The sequence below is a fragment of the Barbus barbus genome, assembly GCF_936440315.1.
Source record: "Barbus barbus genome assembly, chromosome: 30".
Classification (NCBI taxonomy): domain Eukaryota; kingdom Metazoa; phylum Chordata; class Actinopteri; order Cypriniformes; family Cyprinidae; genus Barbus; species Barbus barbus.
Genome location: NC_136758.1, coordinates 16,232,363 through 16,250,551, shown reverse-complemented (window position 1 = coordinate 16,250,551; position 18,189 = coordinate 16,232,363). Strand labels below are relative to the sequence as shown.

Genomic DNA, 18,189 nt, shown 5'->3' with positions numbered 1-18,189 from the left:
GTGATATCCATGACTAATGAAGATGGAAGGAAGGCGATTTTCTTTTCTTGCTCTCAGACTAATGCTGATCTCTTTTGAGAATCACTATAAGATACATGTTTTATAGTCTTTTGTTCCTGTCATTGTAATCTGTTCAATTTTAAGCTTAAATTTACTTTCTTTCTCCCTTGCCTTCTGGTGGTTCACCCCTTTAATGGGTTCACCAATCAGGCGACAGCAGGTTCACTGCAGAAACATTTGCCGTACTTCTCAGTCCTTTGAACGAAATTCTTTCTGGAGATGAGAAAGAGAGGCAGAACTGAGAAGAAATTAATCTAGATTTATACATTTTGCAGAATAACTGTGCTGATTAGAATCTTGCTAAAGTATTTCAGTAAGTACCACAAGATTGTAAAGTGCTTCCTGATGTAGACTAGGCCAAGTAAGTACTAGGAACAGGATACAACGAGATGCAAACCGCCTGATTTGTATAAAAAATTAATTTCCGCTGCTTGCTCACTGGCAGTTTTTACATACTGCTTAAAGGGGTCAACAGATGCAAAATTCACTTTTCAAGTTGTTTGAATGTAAACGTGTGTTGGAAGTGTGTGTACACATCCATCCTATAATGTTAAAAATCCACCCAGTGTTTTTTTTTTTTTTAAATCCCTATTATATCCCCCTTTCTCAAATCAGGCTGTTCTGAGGTTCCTGTCAGAATGACGTAGTTCTGTACCGGCCGCTCCCACAATAGTTTATTGACGAGGCCGTCTTTCCCTGAGTGAGCTGTCATCAGTCCGCCATTGTGTCGACTCCGGTGCAGGGCAAGATAAGAATGTCTCAGATTAAGCGATTGAGGTATTTTGTTGTTGGATCTAATAATGAACGTAGTAGTCGTCATTTACTCCCGACATCTGAGCCACTGAATGCGCCGATCCCCAATCTGCCTAAATGCCTATGTTTGCGAGAATCATTCGCGATCCAGCTTCATCTACAGAAGAAGTGAGTATAAGGGTTTAATATGAATCTTTGCAAATCCCCTTTCCTAATAATGTGCTAGTTAGCCAGTTTCGCGGCTAAAGTAAACAGTACTGCTAGTCACCCTATAGAAGAGAGGGACGGGGTCAGCAGAGCTCATTAGCATTTAAAGCAACATGGACTAGAATGGCTTGCTAAAAACAGAGCTAATTTTGACAGGGTAAAAAAAGGTGTTTTAACACTACCATTGAGAAATTTTAACCAAAGTATGTTATAGACTTTTAATTAAGACCCTAAAGAATCATATCAACTTGTGCAAAATGGGCATCCGATGACCCCTTTAAAGGGCCTCCAAACACACGTGTGGAATTTAACAAGATGCCTGGAAAACTTTTGCTACATATAATGTCTGTGTGCTGCTATATAATGTTCTGGAAGAAAAAAAATCCATATAATCAATAAGCTGGGCAAAAAGTTTTCTATAGTGTATGTATTTTCATGTACATTTGTTACAGTTCAATTTTAGACATGTATTCTCTATATCGCAGTTCCTTATATCTACTGGTTGGCAACAAGAACACTTATTGCTCTTAAAAAATTACCCAAGCCTTCTGCTACAGATGTGTGAGTTAATTATTTTTTGGCTTTATTCAGAGTACCTGCTGTTCACCTTTTTGATGGCTGCCATGCTCTTTGGGGTTTAGCAGTGATTTGTGTTTGTAATCATACATACTGCACAAAGATGATTGGTACTATTATTTAAAAGCCTGTAGTTACATGGAACCTGGAGCTTGTTCAACAAGGACTTTCAACCCTTTGGAGACAAGATGTTGGAGAACAAAGGAGAGCATTTGGAGGCTGTATGCTTCCATTAAAGGACAGGCGTTCTGTGAGCTCTAGGAGTCACAAGTTCTGTTCTTACTCCATCACCGGAAATTTATTCCTGTGAACCCGGGAGCTTCCCAGATTTGCTGAAAGTGTGTTGATGGTATATCATAGCGTATGAGGCCCGGTCTGTTCCACAGGGAGGGGTTATGTTTCACTCGGAAGAGCCAGTTTGACTGTGTCCTACGAGCCAAGCTGTGAGCTTTGAACTGAGATGGAGCCAAAAAAAAAACAGAATTCAAACATTAGTGTTGGTGGATTCATGTATATTGATCAGATGTTCTCTGCTCTAGATTCTTTCAGTTTCCTTCATGAGTTCTAAAAGAATATTTTAAAAGAATATTAATTAAATTCAGTCAGATTTCTCCCACTTGCTTTCTTGCTCTTGCATTTCCTTCGTAAATGCCACATGCTTCCAGCATATGTTCCTCGGGAATATCAGATTTTTAAACTGTTTCCGGTCTCAGCTGTTAGTGCGTGCAGCAGTTTGAAACGTGAGAAGGCATAGCAGCGCATGATGGCCAAGAATATGGAGATGATGTGATCCGGAACTCTGAACTAAAAGCCGAATTTCCTCCTGTCATCTCTTTTTAAATCCCTGCCACCTGTGAACACCAGTCAGAGTCTCACTCTTTGAAAGTATTAAACATTTATCTCTAATTCATCACAGAGTTTTAATGATTCGATACATCTGTGATTTCTTTGTCTTCCTTTCCTTGTCATCCCTCTAACTTTCTTCTTTCACATCACTCCTGCTGTCTGCTTCCTTTTTTTAACCAGGACTCACATATTCTGTCAGACCTTCATCTTTGTGTCATATTCATAGTCGTTCAGTCTTGTATAACTGCTTACCATGCAGCCTTACATGCTTGTCAGGTTTGACATTGAAATATACGCTAATGTTTTGTGTGCATGTCAAATGCCTGAATCTTCAGCAAGCTGACATTTCTGACTCATACAGTTGTTCCCTTCCAGGAACTTCGAGCTGCGTCCGAAAACGCTATGGGAACGCCTTCAGCGTCACCACGCTCTGAATATCATGTGCAATCAGTCCAATAGAAGGGCGAGGCGTCACGGGCGGGGTGACGTCACGACCAGGAAGTATATAATCACATGCGGCGGAGCCGGCGTCAGCTTTCTGTCATTCAGCAAGTGCTCTGTGTGTTGTCAGTCCGTTTTTCTGTATTGTGAGTCTTATTTAGTGTTGTCTGTCCTTGAAAAGAGTGAGAGATGCCTAAAGCCAAGACTAAGATGGGGCGATTCCGGATCGCATTTCAGATTGTGTGTTAGTCCCTGCCCGCGTTACATTACGAGTGGGGACACACACGATCTGTGCGTGGTCTACCTGGGTGCCGGAGCATGGGGCAGCGGCTCTTGAGGGAGCCGATTGCCCGCATTGTGAGCGGCTCCCGCTGCGCACACTCCGCACCCGGAGGGCTCTCTTCGAGGAGGGAGCCTTTGTGAGAACTCCAAGCAGTGCTGGTCCCGCTTTGTGCGGCGGCTGCACTCGTGGGGCTCGCAGGCTGATCTGACTGGCGAGAGTGAGACGGGCATGTCCCTATCTCCTCCCTTATCCGCCAGATCTGGTGTCCCGTCTCTCTGGGAAGCGGTCCCTTCCTCCCGAGACGAGGACTCAGCGCTTCGTCTCTCTTCCTCCGAGGAGGTTGATGTGACGAGCGTTGATGAGGGTTCGCCGCCTCTCTCGCCCCAGTATGAGGAGCTCTTAGAGGTGGTTACTCGGGCTGTGGCCAAGCTCGACATTAGTTGGCCCCCCGAAAAGACATCTGTGCCGCATTCTAGCCTCCTTGATGAGCGTTTTCTACGCTCGCGGCCACCACCTCTTCGCAGGAGCCTTCCGTTTTTCCCCGATCTCCACACCGAGGTGTCGAGGTTGTGGGTTAAACACTTCTCGGCCTGCCCATTCGTTCCCGCTTCTGATTACTATGGTAATGTGCGGGAACTGGATGTGCGCGGGTACGGAGCGATGCCCCGGATCGAACAGACGCTTGCAAGCTATCTGTCCCCCTCGGCGGCATCGTCTCTGAAGGCTCCTACCCTGCCCACTAAACCTCTGTGCACCACCTCCTCTTTAGTGGGCAGGGGGTATGTGGCAGCAGGTTATCAGTCTGGCGGCGTTGGTATATCGTTCCCATAGCGTTTTCGGACGCAGCTCGAAGTTCCTGGAAGGGAACGACACAGGTTACGTATGAAGGAAACCTGGGCCGTGGCCACACTTCCGGCATCCCTGCCAGCGCTTGCTTCATGACTTGAAGCTAACGCCGGCTCCGCCGCATGTGATTATATACTTCCTGGTCGTGACATCACCCCGCCCGTGACGCCTCGCCCTTCTATTGGACTGATTGCACATGATATTCAGGGCGTGGTGACGCTGAAGGCGTTCCCATAGCGTTTTCGGACGGAGCTCTCGTTCCCTTCAGGGAACCTGGGTTACATACGTAACCTGGGTCGTTTTTTATTTTTTTATTTATTATATGTTCATTCATTCATTCATTCATATACAGTGGTGGCAAAAATTATTAGAACACTAGTATTTTCACCAGCTAATAAATGGTTTTAAGTCTGTTATTTCTATTTTTTGCTGTAGTTTGTCAATAGGAAATATCAGTTTACATTTCCAAACTTTCATTTTGCCATTTAATTGTAATAATCCAGTTTGTTTGCACAAGGAGTCTGAAAACAGCCAGTGCTCCACACAGAGATCTGATCTCATCATCATCCAGTCTGTCTGGAATGACATGAAGAAACAGAACAAACTGAGACTAAATCTAGAAGAAGTGTGGCAACATCTCTAAGATGCTTCAAGAAACCTACCTGCAAAGCCGCAGTACTGTTAAATGTTTTAGGCAAAAAAAAAAAAAAGTCATAAATAGATTTTAATAAACGAAATCAACATTTTGTGCGACCATTTTTTGTGTTTAAAGCCCTAGGTGCACTTGCGCATAGTTTTTTAGGTAGCTTTGCAGGTAGGTTTCTTGAAGCATCTCGGAGACGTTGCCACAGTTCTTCTGGATTCAGTCGGTCTCAGTTTTTTCTGTTTCTTCATGTCATTCCAGACAGACTGGATGATGATGAGCTCAGATCAATGTGTCAGACTCCTTGTGCAAACAAAAAATCTCACTGGATTATTACAATTAATGGCAAAATCAATGTTTGGACATGTAAACTGATATTTCCTACTGACACACTACAGCGAAAAATAGAAATAACTGACTTAAAACTTAAAACGCACCATCTTAAAAAATTGTTTTAGCTGGTGAAAACACTAGTGTTCCAATAATTTTAGCCACCACTGTATTTCCTTCCTTTATATATCCATTTCCTTTTAATTTGGCTTTCTTTTATATTGCCTTACATTTGCTACTTTCCTCTCTCTCTTCTGATATCATTGATGTGTCCCAGTCAACAGCATCACCTGATCTGTAGGTTAAAGGTGAGATTACATAATGGCCTAGTTGCATGCACCTGCTGCTCTAAGGAACAGTATGACCTATTCGGGGACTTCAGAAGCATCTAGAAACTCAACTCCCACTTTATCTGTCAGTCAGTCGCATTATGAGAAAGTGAGTCACATGTAGGGGCAGGTCTGACTTTTGATATTAGTTTCTTCAGGGCTTGAAAAAATGAGTTTCTTCTCTTCACCTATAGTCCATATGAGTTTTTCTCAGCCTAAGGGAGCTGCAGAGTTGATGTTTGACTGGACTAATATTACATCATCCAAAAAATCCAGCATTTTTTGCGCAAATACAGAAAGTATGTACCTTCTTCAATGTTTTTTTTTCTTAGTGGTTATGTTATAAATATTCTATATCCAAGTAAAGCCAAATAGCCTGAGAGAAAAAAATGACTGTAAAACACTAGGTTTTCTTAAACTCTCAATTAGTTTTACGTAAGGAACCAGATTTTCATCATTTGGTGACCCAATTCGACACCAAAATAATTTATCATACAAAGGTCAAAAGAAAAATGTCTTTAAATCAAACATTTGAAATCCATTAATAGCATCATGACCCATTAACATGACATAGTCTGAATAGGGAAATTGGCATTTCTAAAGGTCTCTTGAAATTTGATTGTTTCATGCTTATGAAAGATATTAATTCAAACCACAAAACACATTGTGGTCATCACAAACCAGATTTGGCCTTGTAAGGGAATTTGTATTTCATTTATTTTGTTTTGTTCATGCTTTATGAAGATGAACACATCACACAAAATGTCCATGTTAGCATCTGTCTGATTTGACTAGCTTCTTTTTTTTACCTCAGCAATCCTTTCCCTTTCCTCTTAAAAGATACATCTGTTTATTTAATAATAATCTGTTTTATTATTTGCACTTGTTTTGTTTTGTAGCAACCCTGTCTATTTTCTCTTGTCGTGCACTTGTTTCATTAATGGCCAAGTTACTTAAAATACAAGCCTTTTAATTCCATTCACACCTCATTTTTCCCTTTCTCTCACACACACGCTTCCTCTCCACTTTGGTCCCAATTACTTGCATGCTATTTCTGTAACAGGGTCACATTATGAGAGAGATGTTGTTAATTTTTTGCAGACAACTCTTTTAGCGCTTTCATTTGCATTGCATTGTCAGGAAAAGGGTTTCAGGGTCACATGCGACCAGTGGCCATAATCTGTTTATGTTGTGTTTTTACTTTAGTTTGTTCATGTATTTTATGTACATTCCAGCTTCTTGATCTTTGTGTGTGTTTTCTTCATAATGATTTGGGTTTGTCTTTCTAGTAAGTTTCAGTTCTATTCTGTTTGTCCTTTTAACCTCCTGAAAGCACACACAAACGTTAGACATGTACATATGCTATTTTATGTGGTTTTTTTTTAATACCATCAATTTGTTTTATATTTGTACATGTCTCTGACCTTTCACAAAATGTAGGTAAAAAATCTGTATCATTCTCTTAGAGACCCTACAAAACACAATCTATCATGTTGTACATCTTGTATAAAGATTTCAATCACCTGGATTCATTAAAGTGTTGTAGTGTTGTTAAACGAGTGTAATGTTAATTAAGCACTGCTCATATTTCCTTATCAGTTTCATTACAGATAGCTGATGTCCACAGCTCACTTTGACACAGTCTGTTAATGATTTATGTAACTGCATATCGTTTCTTGTATAATTCAGCTTATATATTAAAGCGTGTATGTGAAGTGTGTAATTTCTGTGCTGTAGTGGCGTAAAATGTGGCGTAAAAATAATGCATTTTTTTCCATTGTTTGGTAGATAGTCTCGCTCCAAACTTATGGCATTTTTTTGCAAAGCTCAAACATACCGCCACATTTTTTTAAAAGCTGTTTTTGATGAGAAAACCTTATAAATGGTTTAGATGGGTTGTAGATTTATATTATAATATTTTGTTATTTTATATTATTTACTTAATTATTTAGCTAAAACCATGGTCCTTGGTGATTCATAAAATGTAATCCACGGCTACCTTCATTTTGAGAGTAAAAAACATATACAGGCAACACAAAATGAATACCCATGACTCCTGATGATATATTTAGGGCTTGTGAAGCAAAGTTATTTGTAGCCATTTGTGCCCTTTTTTGGTTGTTTGGGTTTGTGCATCACAGTTGTAGATGGTGTTTTTGTTGTTGTTATTATAAGTGTTTGTGGATGGCCAGAAGTCTCGCTTCACAATTTTGAGATGATGTCTGGTCTTTCCAGTTACCAAGGAAACTTCTTTATCAGACCTCTTGTGCTTATTGTCATCACAAGTGACACTGACGGTAAACCTGAGCTTTTCTAAGATGAGTTTTCAGAGCAATTTCAACTTCCAGAGCACTTGAGTGAATCAATTTGAAGGCAGCATAAATGAATAAAGCTCTGACTTCGCATGTGAGGAATCCTTGATCTTTGTCTGTTTTACATTTTTCTCTGAGCAGCCAGAAGTGTGTTCTTCCTTCCTACCTATTCTTTTTTTATTTGTGTTGCTTTCATTTCCTTCTCTTCTCGCTCAAGGTTCTGTATTGAATGAAATTGAAAGCAATAGCCTGTGCAGAATGTGATTCTTGTGTTTTTCTGCCGGGTCATGAGAACATGCACTGTTTGAACTGCAGAAATCAGTCGGTCATGCTGGTAAATCTACAAATTCAGAAAATGAATAAACAGTACAGACATTCTCTCTTTGTCTTTACATGTTTAATTGTTTGAGAGGAAGAGACTGATTGAATGTCAAATGAAGAAATTGTTTGTTGAGTTCTGATAGACTGTTTGTCACACAGATAACTGCTTCTCCTAATGGAAAAATGAAGGGGAAATAGCATGAGGAAGTGCTGTCTACATGTTTTTATAGAATTTATTTTGATTCTGGGTGGTAGAATTGTGGTTTGCTCTCATCTGAAGAGTTTTGGCCGCTCATCATCAGATACAATTCCCAGATGCAGACATCAAATACAGTTCTTGAAGACATTTTATTTTTAGTTCTCTGTAAGGCGTTTTAAGCTTAAATCTCTGATTAAAGTCTAAATGTGTGCATTTTTACTAGAAGTTGTTTTCAACAGTCCTAATGCACTTTATAAAGTCACTTTATATTTACTTTCAGATTTATGTATTTAGTTTCAGAAAAATCTTGAACCAAAATAACTTTTGTATATTTAAGACAATCAAAACTGTTTTATTGGCTAAAATTTGCACAGGTGAACAAAAAAAAAAACAATATTCTGCAATGTTCCTTAAAAAGAGATTTTATGGTGACTAACACAGGGTTTAAAGTGTAAAGTTTCAAATATAATTAAACCCTAATTAAATACTAACCTAGTAGAATTACAGTATAAACGAATACATTTCTTTAATTAGTGCTATGCAGTGAAATAGAATAGATGTGTTACAGAATTACATTTGAAGACCCAGCTTGTAGGCATAACAGATGCTCAAGCACATTCACAGAAAGAAAGTGTGTATGTGAGCGTATAAGGAGCAAATCCTGTTTAAATGCCTCAGGAGCTGTTGATTATACCATCTAGGCATAACACGCTTTTATGATTTGGACACCACAGCTGTGAGCCTTCAAGTACATGCATGCACACATGCTGTGGCAGTTCTCACGATAATAAGCCAGAGGATCCAGCTGTAAACATGCCTGAACTGTGTTTATATACACTATTTTGAAGGCTAAGCGATTGCAATTATTTTGCATACAAGTAATTGGATTTGAACAAATTAATGAGTTAAACTTGATGTTGAAGAAAAATGAACCAGTTTAAAACTATTCCCACGTGGCACCTCATGAAGTTTTGTGGTTACTGTAAAGTTTTCGTTCTTACTAGTTTTGATGACTATTATTCTTAATTATGGGAAGTAGTAAGAGGAAGTAGTTGTGTCCAAACTAGTGCGGCATATACATATATATGCATGAATTTCTTTCTGCTTCTCTTTCAGAACGGGCAGAGCACCGCTGAGGATGGGGTCTCTTCAGCTGTTAAGGTAGGACCGAGCTGACTATACTTGAAAACACACTTCCAGATGCTCGGGACAGTTATGACAGATTTCTTTTTTCAAAAATATCTCAGAAAACTTCTATTTTCCAGCAATTCCAGCAAATCTTAAAACACGCTGCTTTCACATGTTACTCTTGTTTATCCATCTTTCTCAAGTCAAGGGTGATTTGCAGCAGTGTTAATTTTGGCAGGCATTTTTGACTTAGTCTTAGTCTTTATCCTGAGACGAAAATGCTTAATAGTCTTAGTCACATTTTAGTCATTTGAGTCTTTCATAGTTTTAGTCTAGTTTTAGTCATTTGAGTCTATCATAGTTTTAGTCGACGAAAAGTCATTGCATTTTTGTCAACTTTTAGGCATTACTTTTAGTCAAACTGCAGTTACCAACATTTATTTTGATTTAAATTTTTTTATTATATCATTAATTCTTCTCTCTTTAGACCAAATCAATTAAGCTTAGTTATTATGAGAAATTTGAATCAAGGATTGAATTTGGAAAAACTGGAATAAATTTTCTTTTTTTGGTAGAGAGATAAATTAAACTCATTTTTCAGATACAGTAGGTTTACTTAACAAGTATACATTTATTTAACATCTTTTGTTGGTTAACATTTATGACAGATAATTAGGAATGCTGTCCATTTAAGACGGAAGGTATGCATGCAATAGCCTACTGACATACATTCAGTTTTCACCCACCTGTTTAAGCTCACTTAAACCATAACGGACTGTATTTCCGTGAGATACTCTACATGAGAGACATTTGGACTGCTGTGTGTGTATTTGAGCACTGAGAACTGCTCGCGCGCTGTATGAGAACTGAAGAAGTGGAGCGCGCGCGAGAGAGCACTTCTATCAGCGCGTTTCCGCCTATCGCACCTTCACTAACTTTAAGTTAATCGACAATGAATTGTGACTCCCGGGAAAAACGGGACGTCTGGTCACCCACTCCCTAACCCTTCGGGGGCTGAGGCCATTGTTTCAGATCGCTAGTTCGTGTTTTGGTAGGTTATCCGTCCACTGCGGCTGCCATGCAAACGCCCCTTATCCAATAACAGAGAAGCACATTTTGAAAGACAAGACAGTTAACTTAGCCTGCCCTATAGGATGTATTTTGAATATCTGGTAGTCCTCAAATAACATTTTAGTCCCGTCTCGTCTTGTTAACGAAGATGTGGCATAAATTTCGTCATAGTTTTTATCATCAGATATTAGTTTTAGCTCGTCAAAGTCTTGTTTTAGTCACAGAAAAAAGGTTCGTTGACGAATATTTTTCGTCGTCGTCTTCGTCAACGAAATTAACACTGATTTGCAGGACAGATTTTTATTTTCTACTGGTTGTGCGCTCCATTCTCACAATTTCTTGCAATCTCTGTCCCATGGGTAACTTCACTTTGGTGACATATTTAAATGATCACAGTTTGCAAAAAGAAGAATGTTTGTGGGTATAAAAATGCATCAGACATTCATTAAGGCCTGATAGGACAAATGGTCAGCTGCCCATGGGGCCATTAATGATGTTGAGCCATGAATTTGAGTCATACTGCTGCTTTAGACATGACTTGTGATTTTAATGTTTGAGCCAATATTGCGAGTGCTGTGTCTAAGAGAGCTTAGAGTCGCTTCTGTCTCACAGGAGTGTCTGGGGTATATTGGCAGCTTTCTGAAACAATCAATGGAACAAGTACTAAGAAGAGTTCAGTCTAGACGAGTTCTGGCTCAGAGACTCTGAGGCCTTTTTGTGTGTCAAAAGGGGTTGGATTACTCATGGCCTCTCTGTTCCAGGGTTCATCTTGACTTTTTGCAGCCTGTATATCTAACTGTGTGGGGAAAGCCTCTCTCTCCCTCATGAATCCCTGCATTTGTTGTGTTTTTATGTGTAATGTGAGCCTGATATGATGGACAGAGACACAGCCTGTCTCCTCCTACAGCATGTGCTTTTCTCTGTCTTTCTGAACATTGAGCTCACCTCAAAACTGCAGTGCAGTTCACTCAGTCAAGGTCCTGTAATGCTTTAGACCCCAGAGACTGCGGCCGGATATTTTTGGGGCTTTAATTTAGTCTGTCCAAAGACAAAATGACCTCACTTGAGCAATAGTTTGATTTTTTTTTTTTTTTTTTTTTTTTTTTTGTTATCAGAGAATGATTAAATATTATGCAAATACTATTATGATTATTATGTATAGCATTCAATTAGTCAAAACTACAGCCAATCAACTGTTGACTAATTATTGATCATGTGAATAATCTGCATTTGGTTGAATATGACACTGTTGTACCTAAAGCGGTTGTATTTCCTGATGTTTCTTGACCTTAATTGCATAAATGGTCATTTATGTGTGTTGGATTATCATGGAGCACAGCATGGTTTGACTGAAAAAAATTAAACATTATAAAATTATATCTTGCAAAAAATTTAAGCCTATTTTAGGACTTTAAATTAGGCATTGTGACATTTACATGTTATTTTCACATCAAGGAAGCACCCATAAATTCTTATTATTACAGTGTGTCCAGGCATTGCTTTTGAATATTTTATAGCTATTATTATCAGTGGTAAATGCCATTACTCTAATACATTGATTTAATACTTAAAAAAAAAAAAAACAATAAAACAAATATACTATGATGTTTAAACACAGTACTGTCTGCCACACCGGTAGATGGTTGGTGAAGAAAATATAAGGATATTTGCATAGTGCAAATAGGTTGCATAGTGATTTTCTTTCAAAATTCCTGATTTCTATAAAACTTCATTATCATTTACTGTTGTGTATTATTATTATTATTATTTTTTTGCATTACAGTAATGAAAATGAGACTCTTTTTAAATCTGTCAGTTGTCAAGAAAATTGTCACAGTTCATTCTTAGAAAAAGTAAGTTTAATGTTTAAAATATAATGTCATATTTCTTTTATTTAGCTATGACATTTGATCTGGACTTTTTTTTGTGAGAACAAACGCAGCATATAGCGACACATAGCAGTGTAGACACTGATAACAGGCTCAACCCATGATTCATGAGTCCATTACTGCTGGCCGATTCACCAGCTCACGATCTGTCACTGGTTCCCTTGATACATGCTGATTGGTTGTTGTTGTGAGAACACTTAACATACATCACACAAGTTTTTATTTCATTGTACGTCAGCAAAGGGTCATTGGCGAGGGTCATTCAACTGGTGATGAACTTGGATGTGATCTATGATCGTCATTAATACAGCAAAGTCAATCTGTTTGAAAGGACAAGGCCGCCAAGACAATCCAGCTATTGGATCTGAGGCAAAACGCAAGCAGATATTATTGCAGATTTACTGTGAACACGTCAAAAGCCCTCAGCTCATATCACTTGTCCCTGTTCTCTAATTTTGAATTGGGACGTGTGGATAAATAGATGGATGTCTGCCTGTCGAGGGCTTTGTCTTTAGTCTCTTCATGCAGCTATTTTGAAGCAGCCTTTTCTTCATTATATGGGAACATCATGTCTAGGTGTAATAAAATGGTTTGTGAGTGGGAACAAGTGTTGAAGGGGTAGATGGATGAGATCAATTGTGAAAAAGAACAGGAACAGCTAATGAGGTGAAGCCTGTTGCCCTTTATTTCACTCTCACTCAGTGTTTTTTCTCCCCAGTGTGTTGATATTATTTGCCCTCGTTAAAGCTTAAGTGTGTATTTTTCAGTGTTAAAATACTTTACTCTCCCAGTTTAAAATGCCATGTAGATGTACAGTATATCAAACAATGAAAAAGTATAAACACTTTTGCTCTGTATGAACATCTCAACCAGCCTGGCACAGCAACGGCGGCTCAACCAATGGCATGTGTTTGGGGACGGGACTATCTGGAGTGTTTGTGGAAACCTGTTTAAAAACATAATTATTCATGGATAGTAGTGTTGCAGCATTAAAGCTACATTCAGTTCTCAGTTGAAAAGTGGTTTAATCATTGTAATGAGTAAAAAAATGTTCGGATTGTGTTTTTCAAGATGCCAATCTTGACATAGATCTGAAGCCCTTTTTTGTAAGTCTTCAGCTGTAGGACCCAAGCTTCAGGATCGATATTGTGGATGAACGTTGCTAATAATACCTCCGTTCTCCATCCTCCCCAGCGAGAGCAAGCAGGAATAAATAACTGCTTGTCCAGGAATCTCTGTCAGCCTGGGTCTTTAGTTGAGCGGAGTCAAGCATGACATGTCAGAGCCACTAGCGACAGTCTTGGGTGATAAGAACAGAGAATTTTCTGAGACCTTATCTCTATTTCATATTATTTTTCAACATCTCACCTCCTTGCTTTTTTAGCTTCTCATCAGGTCTGGCTTCCTCTCTTTAACCATCCCAATTTTATTTGTTCAAGTATTTCTACAGTATTAAAAATTAAAGATGCACTCAGTCGTTTTTTTTTTATTGTATTTCTATATATTGTTCCATTATGTACTATTCCATTCCTTATATTAAAACCTGTTTTTAATGAGGGAAACTTCACTTGAGTGTTTTTTTGTTAAGGTTTTTAACAGTTTTTCTTAAAGTAATTAAAATTATTTACAGCCGAGACTTTACAATGCTATCCTGTGTTTATTTATTTATTGTAATTATTCATTTGTTATTTACATTTTTTTTTGTACTTTATTTACTAGTTAATTTCTGACCCTGTTTTGCCATTTTAGTGAGACATAAGATATGAAAGCCAAATTGCTTTTCCTCTGAACCAAATGCACATAGAGCTCGAAACCTTGCATCACATTCCAGTGTGAGCTTTGGCACAAATTGGCTGTGGTGACTGTCAGATCCCATCTTCACATAAGGTGAGCCTCATTTGTCCCGAGGGTTTTTGTGGCAAGTTAGGCAGTATCATGCTTTTCTTAGTCTTGCTGAACTTGTATTGCAATAGTTTTATGAATTTCCATGGTTAATTTTTAGTTCTGTGAAAGCAATTCTATTATACAAAAGTTATTTTAAAAACAATTTGACATTATAATTTTTCTAACAGAATGAAAAGCCTTCACCTAAAGAAAAATACCTGATCTGAGACTATAGGTATAAAATAAACAAACAAATAAATGAACTGTATGAAAGATCAAATTTCATTGATTCAGACTGACAGAAAAACTGTGCATGTAAACAAGGATGAGTTATTTTAATAAATTAAGGTTTTTGCTTCATAATTTTCTCAAGCACATGCTGGACATATTGGCGCCATTAAATTTAGTCATTCTGAATTCTGATATAAAATGGAAAACAATGATCCTCTCCCATTAGCTTGATAGTGGACCATTAATGGCAATGACCGTGACCATTATATAGTGTACTATATACAACTGTTCTCATTTGAGCAGAACGTGTGTGTATATAGGATTTTACAGTCAGGTAATCTGAAGAATCTTTAACTTATTTCTTGTAATTAGTAAATATTTTTCATGGCTTGTCAAAACATGCTCCAGCTCCAGATCATTTTGTTTAAGGGTGGTTCCTTATGCCTGGATTAAGTTCATCATATTCTCTCCTGTTTTTTCTCTTTTCCCATGCCAAAATAATCATGCTGATAGCATGAAATATCTACCATGCCCTCCAAAACCTGACAACATTATGATTTGTTTTTTTCTGATAAACCTCATCTTATCAGAAGGCTTTTCGTTTTACGAGGTGCAGTGTACCTAGTGTATCTTCACCGCTCCAGTGATAAAAGCCAGACCTCTCCTCAGTTATCACTCAGGTTTTGAACATTTCTGCTAGTGACTTTTGCCAATTTAAGTAAGGGGAGTAATTTCCAAAGCTGCCGTAGAGATTGGAACAGAATCAAAGGCTCATGTGAAAATTGGAAGCGAGAAATTGGTCCTGCATGAGACGGTTCAGCTCTAGAGAGCAGCAGAAGGACTAAACTTGGAGTCAGTTCCATCTGATGGATGTATTAAGCTTCTCATCTGGCCTTGTGGTAGAGTTCAGTCCTCTTGGCTGCTCTTTCTGTGAGTGTATTTGCTGAAGTTTGTGTTTAAAAGTCCAAGCTGTTCTGTCTTCTGTTCTGTTACTGCTTCTAAGAGCAGGAGCGCCCTTCTGGGAGTTTTCAAACATTCGTTTTGTCTAAAGTGCTGTCAGAAATGCTGCTTATTGTCTAGAAAGGCAAGTGAAAAAGAAACAACACGGATGTTGTTTGATGCATAAACTCAGGAAATGTGGCGGGGATGTTCATCCAAAATATATAAAAAAAATAAATAAAAAAAAGTTGTTTCAGCACATGAAGATCTGCCAATCCTTTCCATTATGTTGATCAAAATGCTGTAAAACCTGTTTTCAAGTTATTTAGGAATTAATGCACGGAATATGTCACATTGTCTTTATTTATAGTCGTGACGTATTGTCAAGTATGGTGACCCATACTCGAAATTGGTGCTCTGCGTTTAACCCATCCAAGTGCACACACACAGCAGTGAGTAGTGAACAAATGCACACACACACAGCAGTGAACACACACACACACCGTGAGCACACACCCGGAGCAGTGGGCAGCCATTTATGCTGCGGCGCCCGGGGAGCAGTTGGGGGTTCGGTGCCTTGCTCAAGGGCACCTCAGTCGTGGTATTGATTTGGTTTTAAAGTAATGCAACTTTTGCAAAAGATCTATTCTTTTGATGATTAGCCATATTCTTTATTTTGGGGGAAAATATGCAGAAAACATTAAATTAAGCTGAGAATATTGGGCGGTTATTGGAAAACAAGTTTGCCAAATTATATAAATAATGTCTTAAAATTTAATTTAATTGAATTATGATATCAGGACAGTTAGCAAGTTAGCAACCTGACATTTTTACCTTTCCATTTTTACCCCCAAACATATTAAAATAAATTTAGTTCAATAATAAATTACAAACCTGTAATCGTATGTGTGAATTGCATTTTTTATTTTTTTTTTTTAAATAAATGAATAGATGGGCCAGTGAAATCAGCATTGGCCCATATAGTAAAAGTCTTTAAAAGCTCTTGAATCTACTGTATAATAAATCTTTCTTGAATGCCTTCACATATAGTCCTACTTCTTACTTCTTACTGTCCCTTGACGTAGTCATGTGGTTTAGTTTGTTTCCTCCATAATTGATGTGTTGTCTTGTTTGTTAGAAAATGTTAAATTGATGAATGTTGCCCCTGTTGTGTGTTTGCTGTGTGCCGCTTTGCTGACTATATTGACCTTGTTGTCATGGTGTTTCATAATCGGCATGGCAACAGCATGAGATATCGATGCATTAAAAAGAGAGAGATAGAGAAGCAAGCGTGTTCGTCAAAATGTTGCAGCTCATTGTCAGTTGTCAGAGTTGGAGTAAAAGGTTTTTAATGAACGCATGTTCATAAATACTGACTATCGGCACTAATGAGAGCGAATGGAGTCTTGCCATCAGAATTGCTTGTGTGTGTGTGAGAGGGAGAGAGAGAGGTGTTTGTGTTAACGTGAGAGAGGTTGATGGATATAGAAGCTCTCTGCTGATATAAACATGCTCAATGTTCACAATGATATAAACAACCATTTACAGTATAATCGTTTTCAAACTCCTACAACATGTTTGCCAGCTAAAGGCAAAAAATACAATGTACTGTAAATAAAAGAAGCCTCCATGAAGTGCAATTGTTTGTCTAGCAAAATATATCTGTGGACACAGGCTTGTTTGTGTTTGTTGAAACTATATGTGGTCTCTCTAGATGTCTGTTTTTTTGTTTTGTGCTGAACCTTGCCTGATCTGAGTTTAAACACTGTGTGCCTCTATGAAGACTCTTTAATATTTGATAGAAGCACTTATGCTTATACAGCAGAAGAGACATTGGGCTCTTAATTACACACGACTAACCACGCTCCTTCACCTACACATACTGTATGCAGATCTTCAATGTCAGTGTCAATAAATCAGCTTTTTATTTGTCCATTTTTATGTGTGTACACTACTGTTCAAAAGAGAGACATTTCTGTTTTTTTGAAAGAACTCTTGCTCACCAAGGCTGCATTTATGTGATTCAAAATTCTGTAAAAAAAATAAAATCATATTGTTAAATAATTTTATATTTTAATAACATTTTTCTATTTTAATTCATCATTTATTACAGTGATTGAAAAGTAGAATTTTAATGGTCTTCGATGTCACACGATCCTTCAGAAATCATTCTAATATGCTGTTTGTTGTGTTGCTTTATATATTTGTGGAAACCTTTTTTTTCAGGGTTAATGTTAATCTTTGATTTAATAAAAAAGAACAGCATTTATTTAAAATCGAAAATTTTATAACTTTATTTATCTTTAATTACTTTTGATTTGATGAAATATTGCTGAATAAAATTATTTCTTAAAAAAAACTGATCCCAAACTTTTGAGCAGCACCATTTAATATATACTGTAAAAGGTAAAGATTTTTTGCAGTCAATAAATACTTTTGTATGGACTCATTTACGTTTTTGAGCTTGGAATCCATGATCTGTTTTCTTTGTACATATTTTTACCATTCAACATGTAAAAATTTGTATATAATATTTAAATTTTGTTTTTTTTTCATATTTTTTGACAACTGCTATCTATATGCTATATAAGCAACTTGGACATTTCTACTAGACATCTCATTTTGTGTTCAGCGGAAGAAAGTTATGCGGGTTTGAGGCAACACGAGGCTGAGTAAATGATGACAGAATGTTAATTTTTGGGTGAAGTGTCCCCCAGTGCTGTGAAATTCATGATGTAGGTGGTATTCAACTTAGGACCTTTTAAATGCGACACCGCTGTGTGAAATGGGGGAAAATATTTGAAATTGAAGTGAAACTGAGTCTGTGTGTGTGTGCTCCCAATGGAAGGGGGTGGGGGTGGGGCTGGGGTTGGGGGTGAACAATAATGTCTTTCCCATTGG

The 18,189-nt window shown here is 37.9% G+C and overlaps 1 protein-coding gene across 4 annotated transcripts in view; it reads left to right on the top strand.

Annotated features, from left to right (window-relative positions):
- The window catches only part of LOC306850411 (ribosomal protein S6 kinase 2 alpha), a 61,587-nt gene that overhangs the window by 1,965 nt on the left and 41,433 nt on the right, over positions 1-18,189 (top strand). For all 4 annotated transcript variants that reach the window (XM_079386048.1, XM_079386045.1, XM_079386044.1 and 1 more), the window contains exon 2: positions 9,263-9,307. In XM_079386048.1, the coding sequence (XP_079242174.1) occupies positions 9,263-9,307 (45 nt within the window). The remainder of the gene's footprint in view (positions 1-9,262; positions 9,308-18,189) is intronic.